Source organism: Pholcus phalangioides, unplaced genomic scaffold, assembly GCF_987345545.1.
Source record: "Pholcus phalangioides strain wild (caught in Gottingen) unplaced genomic scaffold, Ppha-v1.0 ptg000042l_1, whole genome shotgun sequence".
Classification (NCBI taxonomy): Eukaryota; Metazoa; Arthropoda; class Arachnida; order Araneae; family Pholcidae; genus Pholcus; species Pholcus phalangioides.
This window is the reverse complement of record NW_028301628.1, coordinates 37214646-37229311: the sequence shown is the minus strand read 5'-3', so window position 1 is coordinate 37229311 and position 14666 is coordinate 37214646. Positions and strand designations below refer to the sequence as shown.

At 43.4% G+C, this 14666-nt stretch overlaps 1 protein-coding gene across 2 annotated transcripts in view; it reads right to left on the bottom strand.

The window, feature by feature from the left end:
• Positions 1–12: 12 nt before the first annotated feature.
• Positions 13–14666, bottom strand: part of LOC149064980 (uncharacterized) — a 54954-nt gene continuing 40300 nt past the window's right edge. For both annotated transcript variants that reach the window (XM_089255464.1, XM_089255465.1), the window contains 8 exons: positions 13185–13475; positions 11751–11891; positions 6685–6717; positions 6400–6558; positions 4277–4364; positions 2934–3096; positions 1978–2179; positions 13–703 (listed from right to left, as the gene is read on the bottom strand). In XM_089255464.1, the coding sequence (XP_089111590.1) occupies positions 521–703; positions 1978–2179; positions 2934–3096; positions 4277–4364; positions 6400–6558; positions 6685–6717; positions 11751–11891; positions 13185–13475 (1260 nt within the window). In that variant the 3' untranslated portion in view covers positions 13–520. The remainder of the gene's footprint in view (positions 704–1977; positions 2180–2933; positions 3097–4276; positions 4365–6399; positions 6559–6684; positions 6718–11750; positions 11892–13184; positions 13476–14666) is intronic.

The following is a 14666-nucleotide window of genomic DNA, read 5'->3' as shown; positions in this document are numbered from 1 at the left end:
GGTATGTTTGATGGGCAGGCCGGGAATTTTATATAATTATATCAGTATGAAAAATTGGTTACAATTTCAATTGAGAGATGGCGCAGGTTTATTTCTCAACTTCTCAAATACTGTGAGGCAAACGTATTCTGTACATTGCAGCAGAGACATTGCTGCGATGTCTGTGAAGATGGTGTCTTTGTGAAAGTAGCTTCAGATTGTACTCCCCGTTTTTGTCATCCATTGCAAACGTGGTCAACACGGCATACTCACATATCCACACCACTTAAGCGACCCGCGGCACATTCTTCGATCACTCCAGTGGCTAGCGACGCAGTTTCAGATCATTCGAGTGGCCCGTGGCTCACTTACAGATCACATAAGTGAACTACGGAACATTTACGGAACACTGGAGTAATCTGCAGTGCCGTTCCAGATCATCTAAAGGTTGAACATTCTTGATCTAAAGCTCATCGAAACTCAAGTCCTCGTTTGGGCAACGATTTCTTCAACGGCAAGCTAACGTTGCCGACGACACGATTCAGTACCGTGGTCCAAGCCTTCTTATTATCCAGGTCGGCAGGTTCGGCGAGCGCTTGTTCCACCCGACGCAAGACAGTAATTGGTGCCTCGTGCTTCCGTCGCCCATGTGCATCGTGCGAATTCTTCTGCGCACGAAACTTTTTGCCTGTCTATCTTTCTTCTTCTTTCTCAGTTCCAGTATCTGAAAACAAGAAAAATTACAATTGAATGTCATCGACACTATCAAAGACGATGGCAAATGTCTGTTCCCGATTTCCAAAAAAGAGGGTAAGCATCGCCGTATGGTGGCACTTGTACATATTTTATAGGATGGAAAAAAAATTATATGTACAGTATAATTTTATTTCATCATAATCATTGGTTTTTATATTGCTCTTATTGGATTGCTGTATTTTTGACATAGTCTAGATCAGCGGTTCTAAAACTTTTTTTGACTCGCGGAGCCCTTTTCAGTTTATAATTTCTATGGCGGTGACCTGTTTGACTCGAGGAGCCATTTTTGTACATAATTTTTATGGCAGAACCTTGTAGGCCTCTCTTATTTTCTTATCTATCAAATTTACTGATTCATTTATTTTCCCCCCGAGTCGTCGCGGAGGCCCTGGAAGGTGCACACGGAGCCCCGGTTGAGAACCGCTGGTCTAGATATATATTCGACATCCATATTTTTTTATGCGCATCTTTTTTCAGCCAACTCGTTGCGCATTTTGTCTGCGCTTTGTTATGAGACACGTCCTTCCGAACCTCTTGCAGTGGTCTGCGAATCATTTGTCGAGCCACCTTTCAGTGATTTCTGACTATCCTTAGGTTAAGAGTCCCTGTTTGTCACTCAAGGGATTGAAATGCACAAATAGAGTGATTTCGAAAAACTTTAAAGCGTTAATTGCTGATGGAAGATGGTCATACTCCACCAATAACCATTTTTATTCTTTACTAGTGGGCCAAACAGAAAGTCTGTTGAGCATTTTGGTCCACCAGTTAGCATATTAAAAAAAGTTTGCTACGAGGCCGTAACGAGAGTGGGAGGAGGAGGTCCGGTGCCCTAAAAAGGTTAGAAAATTACATACATGTATATTATATAACAACATGATTAAGTCTGCTCTGGAATGAGACTAGAGGTTTACTCGCGGCACCTTTGTTAACGAGATCAATACACAATCTCATGGTACCCTAGGGTACAGTATACTATTTAGAGTTCATTGCATAGTTCCCAAACTTTGTTTCATCGCCTCCTTCATCAGGAATTTTTTCTCTCACTGCCCCCCCCCCAACTCAAGTGAACCCATAGGATCCTATGTTATACACGTAGCTTCTATCGCCCACCAGGGAACGATACTGTCCACTTTGGGAAACACTGGTCTATTGTCTTATAACTTCGGTCTTTCCCCCCCCCCTCCGAAATAAATTTCTGGCTACGGTCCTGGGTATACATACATACACACATTGCACACTCACTTTGAATATTGCATGTTGCTTGTCCATCCCTCTGAGAGTCAGCAGATACACGGGCAGGAACTCCACCGAGGAGAAACCGGCCATGTCCTGTATGCGGTTCATCTTCAGGAGCGCTTCGCAGCAGAAGGACGAATCCTGGTTGGATACGATGGCCTGGACGACCGACCCGTCGACGCTGAGTACGCTCACTGGCAGATTTTTGCTGCAAACGAATTCAAAAGAAATATAAAGCTGCGTATGCATTATGACGCCGATCTTATAATGTGAGGTCATTTGAAAATTTTTGTCGCACCACGGTCATTTTCTGCACACGATGGTTAATTAGACTGGGACCTACAATTTATTGCTGATTCCGAACGGCAGCCTTTTATTTTCATACTCACCGAGAGGTTGGTGCGCTAACTCCGCGATGTGGGATTCCCTGCGGTGGCAATTTTTTTTCTGTGGACGTGTTGCCGTTTGTGTTGCACTCCTGCGTCAGGGAAGTTTCTGACAAGGACCAACCGGGTATCGAACTCGTGATACCTCTGAACATCCTTTGGTTCTATAGGCGACTATCTTATCGACCTTGGCTACCATGCCCTGTAACGTCGACCTCCTATAGCCAGGGCCGCAACTAGGGGGGAGCAGGTGGGTCTCGTGCCCCGAGCGCTGGATCAGAGGGGGGGGGGCGCAAATTTTATTCTGAAACCTTCAGAATAAATTTCAATTGCGAAACATAAAAAACTTTGCATTCACTAGCAAAAAAGGTAAAATTAAAACCTAAAATTTGACATTTTAATCCACAAAAACTTTTTTCAAATCAAAAATTCGTATTCATCCGCAAAAATATTTTTCGAGTCAGAAATTTTGCATTCACTAGCAAAAAATCTTGCATTTATCACATGTGTTTAGTAAATTACGCATATCTAATAATAAGGAATAGTCATACTGCGCACGTGTGTATAGCTACTCACATGAGAAAGCTCTCGTCGAAAACGGGACTCTCTTGGACTGCGGTCAAGGTCCTCGTCTTCATGGCATGGAACGAAGGGAAGATCACCTTCGGGCTGAACTGGAGCTTCACGTACAACTGACTGATGTCGAATTTACGGACCGGAAGCTTTTGCAGTTTCTTGACTTAAATTATAAATTGACAACATGATATAAGACGTTCAAAAAAAATTACGTACATGATATGACGCACAAAACAAACTACAACATAATACCGGAATGATGACAAGATAGGTTAGAAGACTGAATTATTGCAGCTAGAAATTACTGTAATCGGCTTCTCTAGAGTCCATTTTAGATCAGACAGTAATCAGTGGCATTCTGAAGGACTCGACGAATGAGGAGCGTGGGGGGCGGGGGTCTCACGAAAACCTTCCCATTTGCATCCATTGTGGCAAGCAAGCTTGCAAACATGGAGTGAAACTTACTCGAAGAACACGTTAACACGTACCAATAGCACCAGAGTTTCTCCTCCAGAAATACTTCCTATAAAAACGAGATAATTTCAATGCACGAGCAGCATCGAGCACGGAGCACGAGGGACCCCCACGATAATATTGCAATCAGCTTCAATTACGGCAGGTTAGTTAGGGGGCATAGGTGCTGCAACCTGTGGTCTGAGACTATTTCAGCTCCCCCTCTCTCCCAATAAATTTTGTAAATGGGGGCTGAGCCTTCCTCCACATACTTAATGAATCTTTAATTATTGGGGGGGGGGGAGTTAATGATCAGTTGATGAGCAATCCTCCCCGCCAGCGTACAGATTCGAGTCTCGTATATACGGGACGACTGGCAACTTTCAGCCCCCACAATGTTTTCTTCATGTCGGTGCTTCTTGTTAGGGCAACTCCGCACAGACGTCTGGGGTCCCAAGAGGTTGTTAGTTGAATTGCTGTATGGCGATATGGCTGGAGTTGATGTGCGGTAAAGTAGCAGTAGTAGTATAGCACAAAACAAGCATAACTCTGGCAATATAAAACAATACGTTAGGGAAGGGGTTCTCAACTTTTGCTCCGACACTCTAGGATCATAAAATAGACCAGTAAATTTTATAAATAAATTAAAAAAAAAAAAAAGACCTACGTTTCTCCGCCATAGAAATTATAGACTTAAAAGAGGCTCCCACTAATTTATAAAGGCGTTAGGGCTACACATACGTTCGGAATGCACATTCCGACATGTACCAGTTCTTTAGAAATTTCCCACCGAAAGTAATGTTTACGAGGTGCATGTACGATTGAGAGTATTATAGTAGCCTTTAATGATGGTAATCCTAGATCAGACCATATACGAAATGGGTGATTACTTTTGAAATGGACATCTACTGTCGCACGTCCGGTTTTCTTGTACCCGGCTTGAACAGCGACATGTCCCATGTACTCATCCGGCGATGTCTAAGAAATAAATAAATAAAATAAATCTACATATTAAGGATAAAATTTAACCGATAAGGTGTTTGCTTACACATGGCCATCGTCCATTTCCGTCTCAACGTTTCCTCAACGTCAGTGGTTGGTGTTATCGGGAGGTGTCACATCACTGAATCATCGTCAATTCTCTTCAGTAATGGGCGACTTAGAAGCCCAATGATGGTGTCAACCATTGGCATTGGAGAAACGGTGAGAAGAAAATGCACTCGTACCGACGAGGACCCATTGTCGCGAGAGACTTCCTTTCAGTTAATGATATAGTTACGACTTCGAATAGTCTAGGGTTCCTTGAAACACCTACGATGACTTATACGCAATCTTTGAGCAAAGTGTGACGTCAGTATCATCGCTGTAGCCAATCGCTGTCCCCTATCCTGTTTTTTTTCGGTACTTCAAGAGGGGGATGGCAACACCTTCTAGAGCAGTGTTTCTTAACCTTTTTTTGCCCGTGGCCCCCTTTGAACCATATTTTTTTTCCTGTGGCTCCCCTGTCTTACCCAGAGTCTTCGACCCTCATCTAGAAGCAAGATCCTTTATACGTATTGAATTGATTTTTTTTTCAGTGAATTTATACTGAACGAAAATTTTACAAATAAGATTGACCTCCAGACCACTGGCCTAGAATTTATTGAGCTCCCTGCTAGTCCGAGTTCTATTCAGGGCCGTCTCAACATCATGGGCGCCTTAGGCAAAGTGATGCTATGGTAGTCCCATACTTAGCAGGAAATAAACAGCCTACATATTTCTTACTTATTTTCAAAATTTATTGTACTAAACAAAGTATCATAAGGTGGGGTCACTTATGGACATGAGACCCCCGGACATGATCACTCACAACAGTGGGACTGACAGAGCTGCAGCCCGGGCCTGATATGGTTTTCACCATTTTTTGTTTTCCACACTATAAATTTAATATAGAGGAGAGGTCTGTGAAAAATGTAGCCGGGGGGGCCTGCGAAAAACCCCATCCTAGGGAACCTGCTGTAAAATGTAGGTGGTGGTGGGACCCGCCCGGGTGGGTCCATGCCCTAAGACGGCCCTGGTTTTATGGGTGGTTTTGTAGGATTCTGTAAGTGTATAGTCACTAATATAAAAGCTTTATTTCTTCACACCTTAATTTTTCTTCCCAGCTCTCTGCAGCCCACCAAACCACCTGTCATGGCCCCTTTCTCCATTTTCTTCCGTGGCCCCCTTGAAGTATCCCAGTACCACCAGGGGGCCATATGGCCCCCGGTTGAGAACCAATGTTCTAGAGCAAGCTGCTTTAGAAGGTATTGGATGACGACGATGAGCCTGTCGGCCTCTCTAAGTTCTTATTGGCTTCAACAATCACGATCACATTCGTGGATCTAATGCTATCGAATTGCTTCACATACTATAAAATTTATATCAAGGATACCCAACCATTGGGGGTGTGGGCTACTTTATTTGTTTGAAAACATGTTGCAATACACTTAAGTGATCTGGAATTGTGCTGCGGATCAATTAAGTGATCTGGAATTGTGCTGCGGATCAATTAAGTGATCCGGAAGTATCACTGTATTGCAAAATTAGGTTTGAGGCCACGATCCGCATCACATTGTGTCCAGATGGCCATGGGTTGAACATGTATCGCAAAATTGGATTTGAGGCCACGATCCGCATCACATTGTGTCCAGATGGCCATGGGTTGAACATGTATCGCAAAATTGGATTTGAGATCACGGCCCGCATCACATTGTGTCCAGATGGCCATGGGTTGAACATGTATCGCAAAATTGGATTTGAGATCACGGCCCGCATCACATTGTGTCCAGATGGCCATGGGTTGAACATGTATCGCAAAATTGGATTTGAGATCACGGCCCGCATCACATTGTGTCCAGATGGCCATGGGTTGAACATGTATCGCAAAATTGGATTTGAGATCACGGTCCGCATCACATTGTGGCCAGATGGCCATGGGTTGAACGTGTATGGTGAAATCCGATCCGATAAATTCCATATTAATTATATTTACCACCAAATCCGCGAAGTAGGAGAAATACTGCAGCTCCAGTTCGACGGTGGTCTTCGCGTTCATGTCCAACAGGTCGAGGACCCTCTGAAAATGCCTCGTTTCTTCTGGGGTTGCTTCGACGTCGAGCTCATCGAAATATTTCCGAAGGTCCATCATGTTCTGAGGTAACAAGACCAACAACATTCACGTGTTTATAATTCAACTGTTATAAATGCATTTTATACTCGCAATGTACTAACAATAAAAACGAATTTGTAGGAAAACTCTGTATGTGTTGCTCCTCACCTTCTTTATGGTTCTTGCGTATTCGGGGGATTTCTAAAAGAAAGAATAAAGAAAAAAAAAATTAGAACTTCGCCAGTTGTCAATTATTTTATAAAAATGTCCGTTCAGTTCAGGGGTTCTTAACCAATGGGTCACAGGGGCTTCCGAGATGGATCGTTCAAATCCACGAACACCAGGGCAACATCATCAGAAGACCTCTGGGCGAGGCTCGTTACGTCACTAAAGAAAGTCTCACCTATAGCCATTGGATATAGCAGGCTGACGCATGCTGCGCCATATTTACCCCTTTTTGTAGTATATCCAATGGCTATAGGTGAAATGACCTTCTTCGGTGACGTCACGAGCTTTGTACGGAGGCCTTCTGCTATGGCCGGTGTTGACCAGGGACACCTGAGCTATGGGTCCTGACCCAGACTTGATTTGTTGGGACTTCCGAGATGGGTCGTACAAATCCACTTCCAGTCGGGGATTTTTGAGCTATTACTGCTACTAAACCGCACATGCACCTCGGTCATGTTCCTTTCTATCTCTACGGAACCTCTAACGTACAAGTCGGAGTGTGTTGTGAACCTAACGTGAAGTTTGTTTGTGTGTAATGCTTGTTAAGTGTTACCACCTGGCTTCCGATTTCTGAAGCTACGCTGGTTGCTTTTTTACTTGTGTCATGCGTGCATTTAGTAAATGTTGTAGGCCTGATTGCTCTCTGTGGAGGGGCTTTTATTTTAAACGGGAGATCGGCTCTCATTCACGCCTTGAAGTCGGAAAACCACAGAAACCGACATCAGTCGACCACCGTTCTGTCGTCAGCGGGTTCGAATCAACTGGGTTCTCGAGATGCGAATGGATGAAGATGCCCATACGACCCAAACGTGATTCTCAGGGGTTTCCGAGATGGGTCGTAGAAATCCACTTGTAGTCTTGTTATAAATGCGCTTATTGCGTCACTGGTTCCTCTAAATTCCAAAAACGAATAGTCCCACGGGTTCGCGAAGTTAGTCATGTTGTTGATTTTAGGTCGCGGCAAATAAAAGGTTAAGAATCCCCCTGGTCTAGTCTATCACGATAACAGATTAGGCCTAGACGTTATAAAAAAATATTCATCATCGCATTAAAACCTTCCTATAAGTTCATTTAATAATCATGCGTCGCTTAAACTTCTATCTTATTACGCAATTCGGTCAAACCCCCGCTATAGCGAAACTTCAAGGCGTCGAATGTGGGTGTCTCTTGGGCCACCTCCTACAGCGAGAAAAAAAAATCTCTGCGCATGCTTAACCAATTATTAGCGATATAGCACCCCTCCCACCGGAGGGGGCTAACAGGGCTACAGCCCGGGAAGATTCTTATCTCTTTTTTCACATCCTAAATTCACTATAGAAGAGCCAGTAAAAAATCTGGCCCGGACGGGAGGGGGCGCCAAAATTTAGCACTGGGGGGGGGCCCCCTACTTCAGGATGTGGGGCCATGTGTTTGGCGCTTCCGAACACGGTTTTTTTTGGTCGACAAAGCATTCTGCCCCACCTTTCAACTCGTATTTGACATCCCTTCCAGTGATGGTACTCATGGGAAACTTCCCATATTCGTGGGAAAAATTGGCCAAAATTTGCCGAAGTGGGAAATTTCGTAGCATTTGTGGGAAATTTTGCGAGTTCATCAAACAAAAGAATTTTTTGAAAAAAATAGAAATTAATGCAGTGCAATACTTTTTTCTATTGTAAAATACTTGATTACGTATTCCCCCCCCCCCCGCTAGATGGCAGCACATTTTTTCGGAATGTGTGGGGGGGGGGAGGAATTTAGTCAAGAGAGAAATTTTTGAGGGAAATTTTGCTGGAAGAGGTTACCATTACCATCACTGATCCCTCCGCTCTGTGCGGCCGCACGGGTCGCACGGTCCAAAAACCGCACCTGATCGGCTCACATGAACGCAACAGCTCTGGGCTTGAGCGGTCATCAATCAATCAATCACATGAACGCAAGATGACAGTAGAAGTCCAACATTCAAAATCATAATTTCGGTACCTGATTCGGAGATTATAAACTCGTGTAAGTAGATGGCAGCACAAATTTGACATATTGGACGTATTTCCATTGTTTATGGGTTATCATTTTCGTCAACAGATGGCGGCAGGTTAAAACTTCACTATCATTTTTTTCCCCCCACCTCATATGAAATCCGAGGGCGTAATTTAAATTATTTATCGATTGATTTTCGGAATCGAATGTTTTCTTCGTTTGAGAATAAAAATATTTCAATTTTGACGACGATACATTTTTGAAATCGACTTCACATAATAGAAATGGGCGTGTCTAAATATAATTAATTAATTAATTTAACACATAATAATAATTACCGTGAAGAAACGAAAATTCGCATTGCCTAAAACACTCTATACCTCAGAACCTGAGCAAAGGAGACCAAGGATTCAGGGCCGTAACTAGGCCCCGTGCAGAATGGGGATTCACAAATAATGTACACTTATTTTGCATATTTCTCCCTTTTAAAGGGCCCCACTAGAAAATATCTGCCCCGGGGCACTGAAAAGGCACGCTACGGCTCGGCACGGGTGATCAACCTCCGAAAAAAAAAAGGCGGCTAAACCAAGAGATTCAATCCGGTCCGCGGATAGTATTTCTGAAAAAAAAAGCTATTCTCTCGGCTATTATCAATCCCTAAAAAAACGCTCGGTATATTCCAGGCACCTTAACCCCGGTTATTCTCGGTTGATGACGATGCCGTGGCTTCAGCTGGCAGCCTACGAAAAAAAAAAAAACTTGCTATACACAGATCTCCTTGAAGTAATGCGATTCCTCGCGAGGCCAGTGCAGTCATGTAAAGCAATTCGAGATGAACTCCCACACAAGCCCATTGTGAGACCGAAGTGATCCGTCATAAAGTGTAACTGAGAGGTCTGTTGTGCCTGTAGGCGGCCCGACGAAGGAACTTCGACCTGGTTATAATACCAAACCCACCCACGTCTCTGCAGGAGGAGGAGCGGTCCTCAAGAATGAAAAGTGTAGGTCATATCTACTAATATTTTTTGAATTTCTCCCAAGTTACGATGCGAAACATATCCAATTGACTAGCAAATTCGAGTTTAAAATGATTCTCGCTGTCCCATGCTGGTGCCTTTGGAATCCTTAGCAAACTTTTCACCTCCGCTGCATGATTATTTCATTAATTCGCGTCTTTGGGGTTTTCTAAATTACCTTCAAGAGAAAAACTTCCGGACATTAGTATTCGAAATAATATAATCGGGATGACAATTTGAATGCTGTGGTTTGCTGAGGTCTAGAATCGTCTCTTCCCGTACATGTAGTCATAAAAAGGCGGGGAAGCCCCTCAATTAGACTACCAGGAGTGAGAAGGCAGGGCAAACTAAATATTTTAATAACTCTGTGCAATACTTCTGTGCATACGTGAGAATAACGCGTATATTCACGAAATTATAAATGTTTTCTGTAAAACTTCCAATTTTCATCGCATGATTTTCGATCATAACACGCTGAGTTTTAAACCAATTTTTACGAAATTTACAGAAAACGTGGTGCTATGCATGAGATATACTGTATAGAAAGTCAAAATGATACAAGTCATTATCCAATTAGATACGAGTAATTTTTTTTAGTCAATGATTACTAATCGCGCATGTGCAAAGGAATATAATTTTTATTTTTCATAATTTGGTTGCCGGATATGTAGTGCAACTTACATAAAAATTCCATGTGAATGTCGTGAAAATTCTGAAAGATATACGCGGTATTGTGAGCTGTAATTTCGAAACTTACTGGAAGTAACAGGGATTTTCCACAAATTGGTATATTATGATTTTCTATATGATTAGATTATTTCGAGAATAAGCCCCACAGCATTATGCAAATGGGCGAAGACGAGTGTCTGATGCCATGTAAGAGAAGTGTTTCAGCATAACACGCTGTATGATGTCCAAATAAACAAACTGAAGTCAAAAAATGAAATAATCGTACACCGATTTGTGGATTTACTTTCAGCAAGTTTCGAAATTGCTGCTCACAATATCTGTCTGAACTTTCACGACATTCAGCTGTAATTTTCATATAAGTTGCGCTATATATCTTGCAACCAAATTTTGAAACTTAAAATTTATATTTCTTGCGCATGCGCAATTATGAATAATTTACTGAGAAATTATCTCGTTCAATAATTGTTTTTCACGTTTTAAGTTTCCACGCAGTATGTCCCATGTATAGCTTCATTTTTCTGCGAATTTCGTAAAAATTGGTTGAAAACAACAAATAAAAGAATGAATGATTCGTTAGTGAATAACTAATCGAATGACATTAACCCTGTGTACTGCGTAGCAGCAATTCGAAAACAATGAATACTGCATTTACTTTCTAAGCGTTCCTAACGTCGCGGAGCAAATGCGAGCCGATCTTCCCGTTAAAAAGTCTCGCCACAGAGAGCAACAAGCCTACAACACAGTACAAATATTCAGTCACTACACATCACTCACTTCACTTCTGAGATATAGATGGCAGCACTGAAAAATCATACACAACACTAGATACGCACTAAGACTGTTAAGTACACACACTTAGACTTCCGGCACAACTCACTAGGTAGTAAATTGGCTATGGTGATAGAACTGAGTTGTGCTCGGTTTGAAAGAAAGAAAGAAAAGAAAGCGCTATACATACAAACAAACTTCACGTACACGCACATTCCGGCATGTACCAGAAAAAGCTGAAAACGATTTGCGGCTTTGAAAAAATATTTTACCAACTCTGTGCAATACTTCAGCGAATCATTAAAAATTCGGTAAAGGAATGTGTACGAGGTGCATGTACGGTTGAGTAGTAGTAGTAGCGATTCGTTATCAAAAACTCGTGTTGTAGATGATTCATGTACTCGTGATGTAGTGATGTAGTGATTGGAGCATTTAAATTTGCGTTTGAAACAATTTCACTGCGCACTTGACTAAAGAAGTTTCCCTTCGAAAATAAACTTCGAAAGTAAGTTTAGACACGATGTGCGGAAATGAATGGTTTTCAGTTCATGAAAATGAGGGCAAATGGCTTCTTACCCCTTCCTGGAAATTTTCTTCAGCGAAGTCTACGAAGGAAATCCAGAGACGTCTCAGGAATTGAAGGAATGAGCTTTCTTTCATGTGTTCGTGTACCGTTCCCAGGCACTCGTGAAGATGAGCCAAAAACTTCTCCACGTTCTGCAAACAAAGGTCGGAAAGCATGCATTTAAGAGAAAATTGTAATGTTATGTGCAGCACAACCTGTGGATAGTAATACACAACAATATACAGTGACGTCGGAGCCGGGGGTGCTGTGGGTGCTCGAGCACCCACGGAAGTTTGTAGAACGGGTTCGAGCACCCACAGAATTGATTCAAAAATCGAAATTTCCTACATGAATCTCAAGACGGGCACCCACAGGTTCGAAACACTTCCGACGCCCCTGACAATATACCATACAAACAAAAAAAAAATATTGTAGAAATGGACATGAAATTCCCCGCTGACAAAAATCCGAAGAATCAACCGCCATTATTGGAGTAACAATGCCATTATTGGGAGATAGACGGCTTTTTTCTCAGCCCCAAGATATCAAGGAAACATATTTTCTGAATATTATGTGGAAGTGAACTCGGTAAGAAAAGTCATCTGGTCTCCGCCGGGACTGGAACCCAAGCCCACTCTTGAAACCTCAAGCATGCTTGTCCGGTTCGCAAGAGAGACTGAGTTCGAGTCCCGGTGGTGACCAGATGACTTTTCTTTCCGAGTTCAACTCGGCATAATATATAGAAAATATGTGTTTCCTCAATGTCAATTTTGATTTATAGAAAATTCACAGCCACGCAATTCACAAACGAAAAAAAAATCACAGTTGGGATAACTTAACCGACAAACAATTCTCTCGTATAACAGTTCGTCACCAGAGAGTGACCGAGTGATTCACCTTATCGAGCAAGTGATTGAATGTGTGAGCGAATGGGTGAGTTGGTGAATAAGCTAGTGAGTGAAGTCATATGAGTGATCGTATGAGCGATTTACTCACACGCTCTCTCAAGCGCTCATTTGCTCACCTACTTATTCACTTGCTTATCTGTTCATTCTTGATCACTCACCTACTCACTTGCTCACTCGCCTACTCACTTGCTCACTTCTTGCTCACTCACTTGCTCACTTCTTGCTCACTCACTTGCTCACTTCTTGCTCACTCACTAACTCCCTCACTCACTTGCTCATTCACTCCCTCATTTGTTCACCTGATCACTCGCTTGCTCATTTACTCACTCACTAATTCCTTGACTCACTTGATAAATCACTCACCATCTTCTTGACTCGATCAATCACCGGCTCATTAAATCACTTGCCATGTCATTTTGTCGATGAATTACGTTGCGGTGAATAGTTAGTTATCAATGAATTTTTCGCACACAATGAATATTATACGTAGATTGTGTGTTATAGATAAATACCGAAAGAAAAAGGTAGACTGCATACCTGGTTTCCTGGAAGATGGATACCGTGTATCTGGAACCAGGCATTGAGAAATTTGGAATGTTGGCAATGGATGCGCGTGACCAACAGGTGCGTCATCGACTCCACCGTGCCACTGGAGTAGCTCTCGGACGACTGCAGTAGAAGCTTCAGGATCCTTCGGATCTGGTTTTTTTCGTCGGCGACGGATGGATCCGAGATCCGGACTCTCAGCAGGTCTTCCCACTTCATCATTTCGGGTAACTGCGACACGTGTCCCTGCATATGCACGACACTGTTCACCAGGTAGCAAACCTGCATCAGTAAAAATTAATTGGTGGGGGGAAAAATGTATATATATGTTACTACACTCGTGTGCAAAATTAAGAGAATTAGCACATTATGTCGCATTTCTAAAAAACTAGAGGACAGATATGCGGTATGGCTCCCTCTCACAGTCAGACAGGTCGCACAGCGCGACGGCATACTGGACACGACGCAGTTGAGGAATCCCTGTGGCAATCGGTCCCACTCCTGCAGCAACGCAGTTTTCAGTTCCGGGATGGTTCTCGGAGGGGGATGGCGAGATGCAATTGCCCTCCCAAGAGCGTCCCAGACGCGTTCTACAAAGTTTGGGTCAGGCTGGCCAATCCATACGCCGAATATCCTTACTTTCCAGATAATCGTTGACCAGGTGAGCCCGATGGGGACGAGCGTTGTCGTCCATGAACAGGAACCGAAGGCCAACTGCGCCCCTGAAAAGTCGAACATAGGGCTCTAAGATCTCCTCTCTATACTTCCTAGCAGTCACGGACCCTCTTCCAAACACATGGAGGGGTGTGCGGCCGTCCAATATGATGCCTGCTCAGACCATGACACCTCCACCACCATAGTGGTCAATTTCCCTGATGTGAGAGGGATGGTATCGGGCTCTCTCCAGATGAGTGTACGTCGAGAATCAGTGTCCAGGCTGAATTTATGAGAGTACGGCACACACATTTATGAAGAGTACGGTGCTCCACTGAAGTCTGGTCTAAGGCTGATGTTGTCTACACCATGCTAAACGCGCTCTCTTGTGTGCTGCAGTTAGCGGGACGCAAACAGCGGGTCTTCTGGCATAAAGCCCTCTCTCATGAAGCCTTCTGGCAACAGTAAACCGTGAAACTCGAGTTCCGCTGGCAGCATGCAGCTCACGTGAGAGCTATGATGCTGTAGCACTCCTACGGCGCCGCGGCGCTGAAAGTACCAGATAACGATCCTCATTGATCGTCGTGGCTCTTCAACGACCTTGTCCAGGTCTTCTCGATATGGACCCAGTGTCCTCAAACTTTCCACAAATTATAATCGAGCTCTGACCTGCACTCGTGATTGCCCTGCCTCCAAGCTACAGACGATTCTCCATCTCATCCGTCATCCATACGTTTGTGGCTACTCATTTTACCCGATAGCTTATAAAACTTACCAAACTCTTGCGAGAAACAGCGAATGCCGCAGAGGAGTACGAGC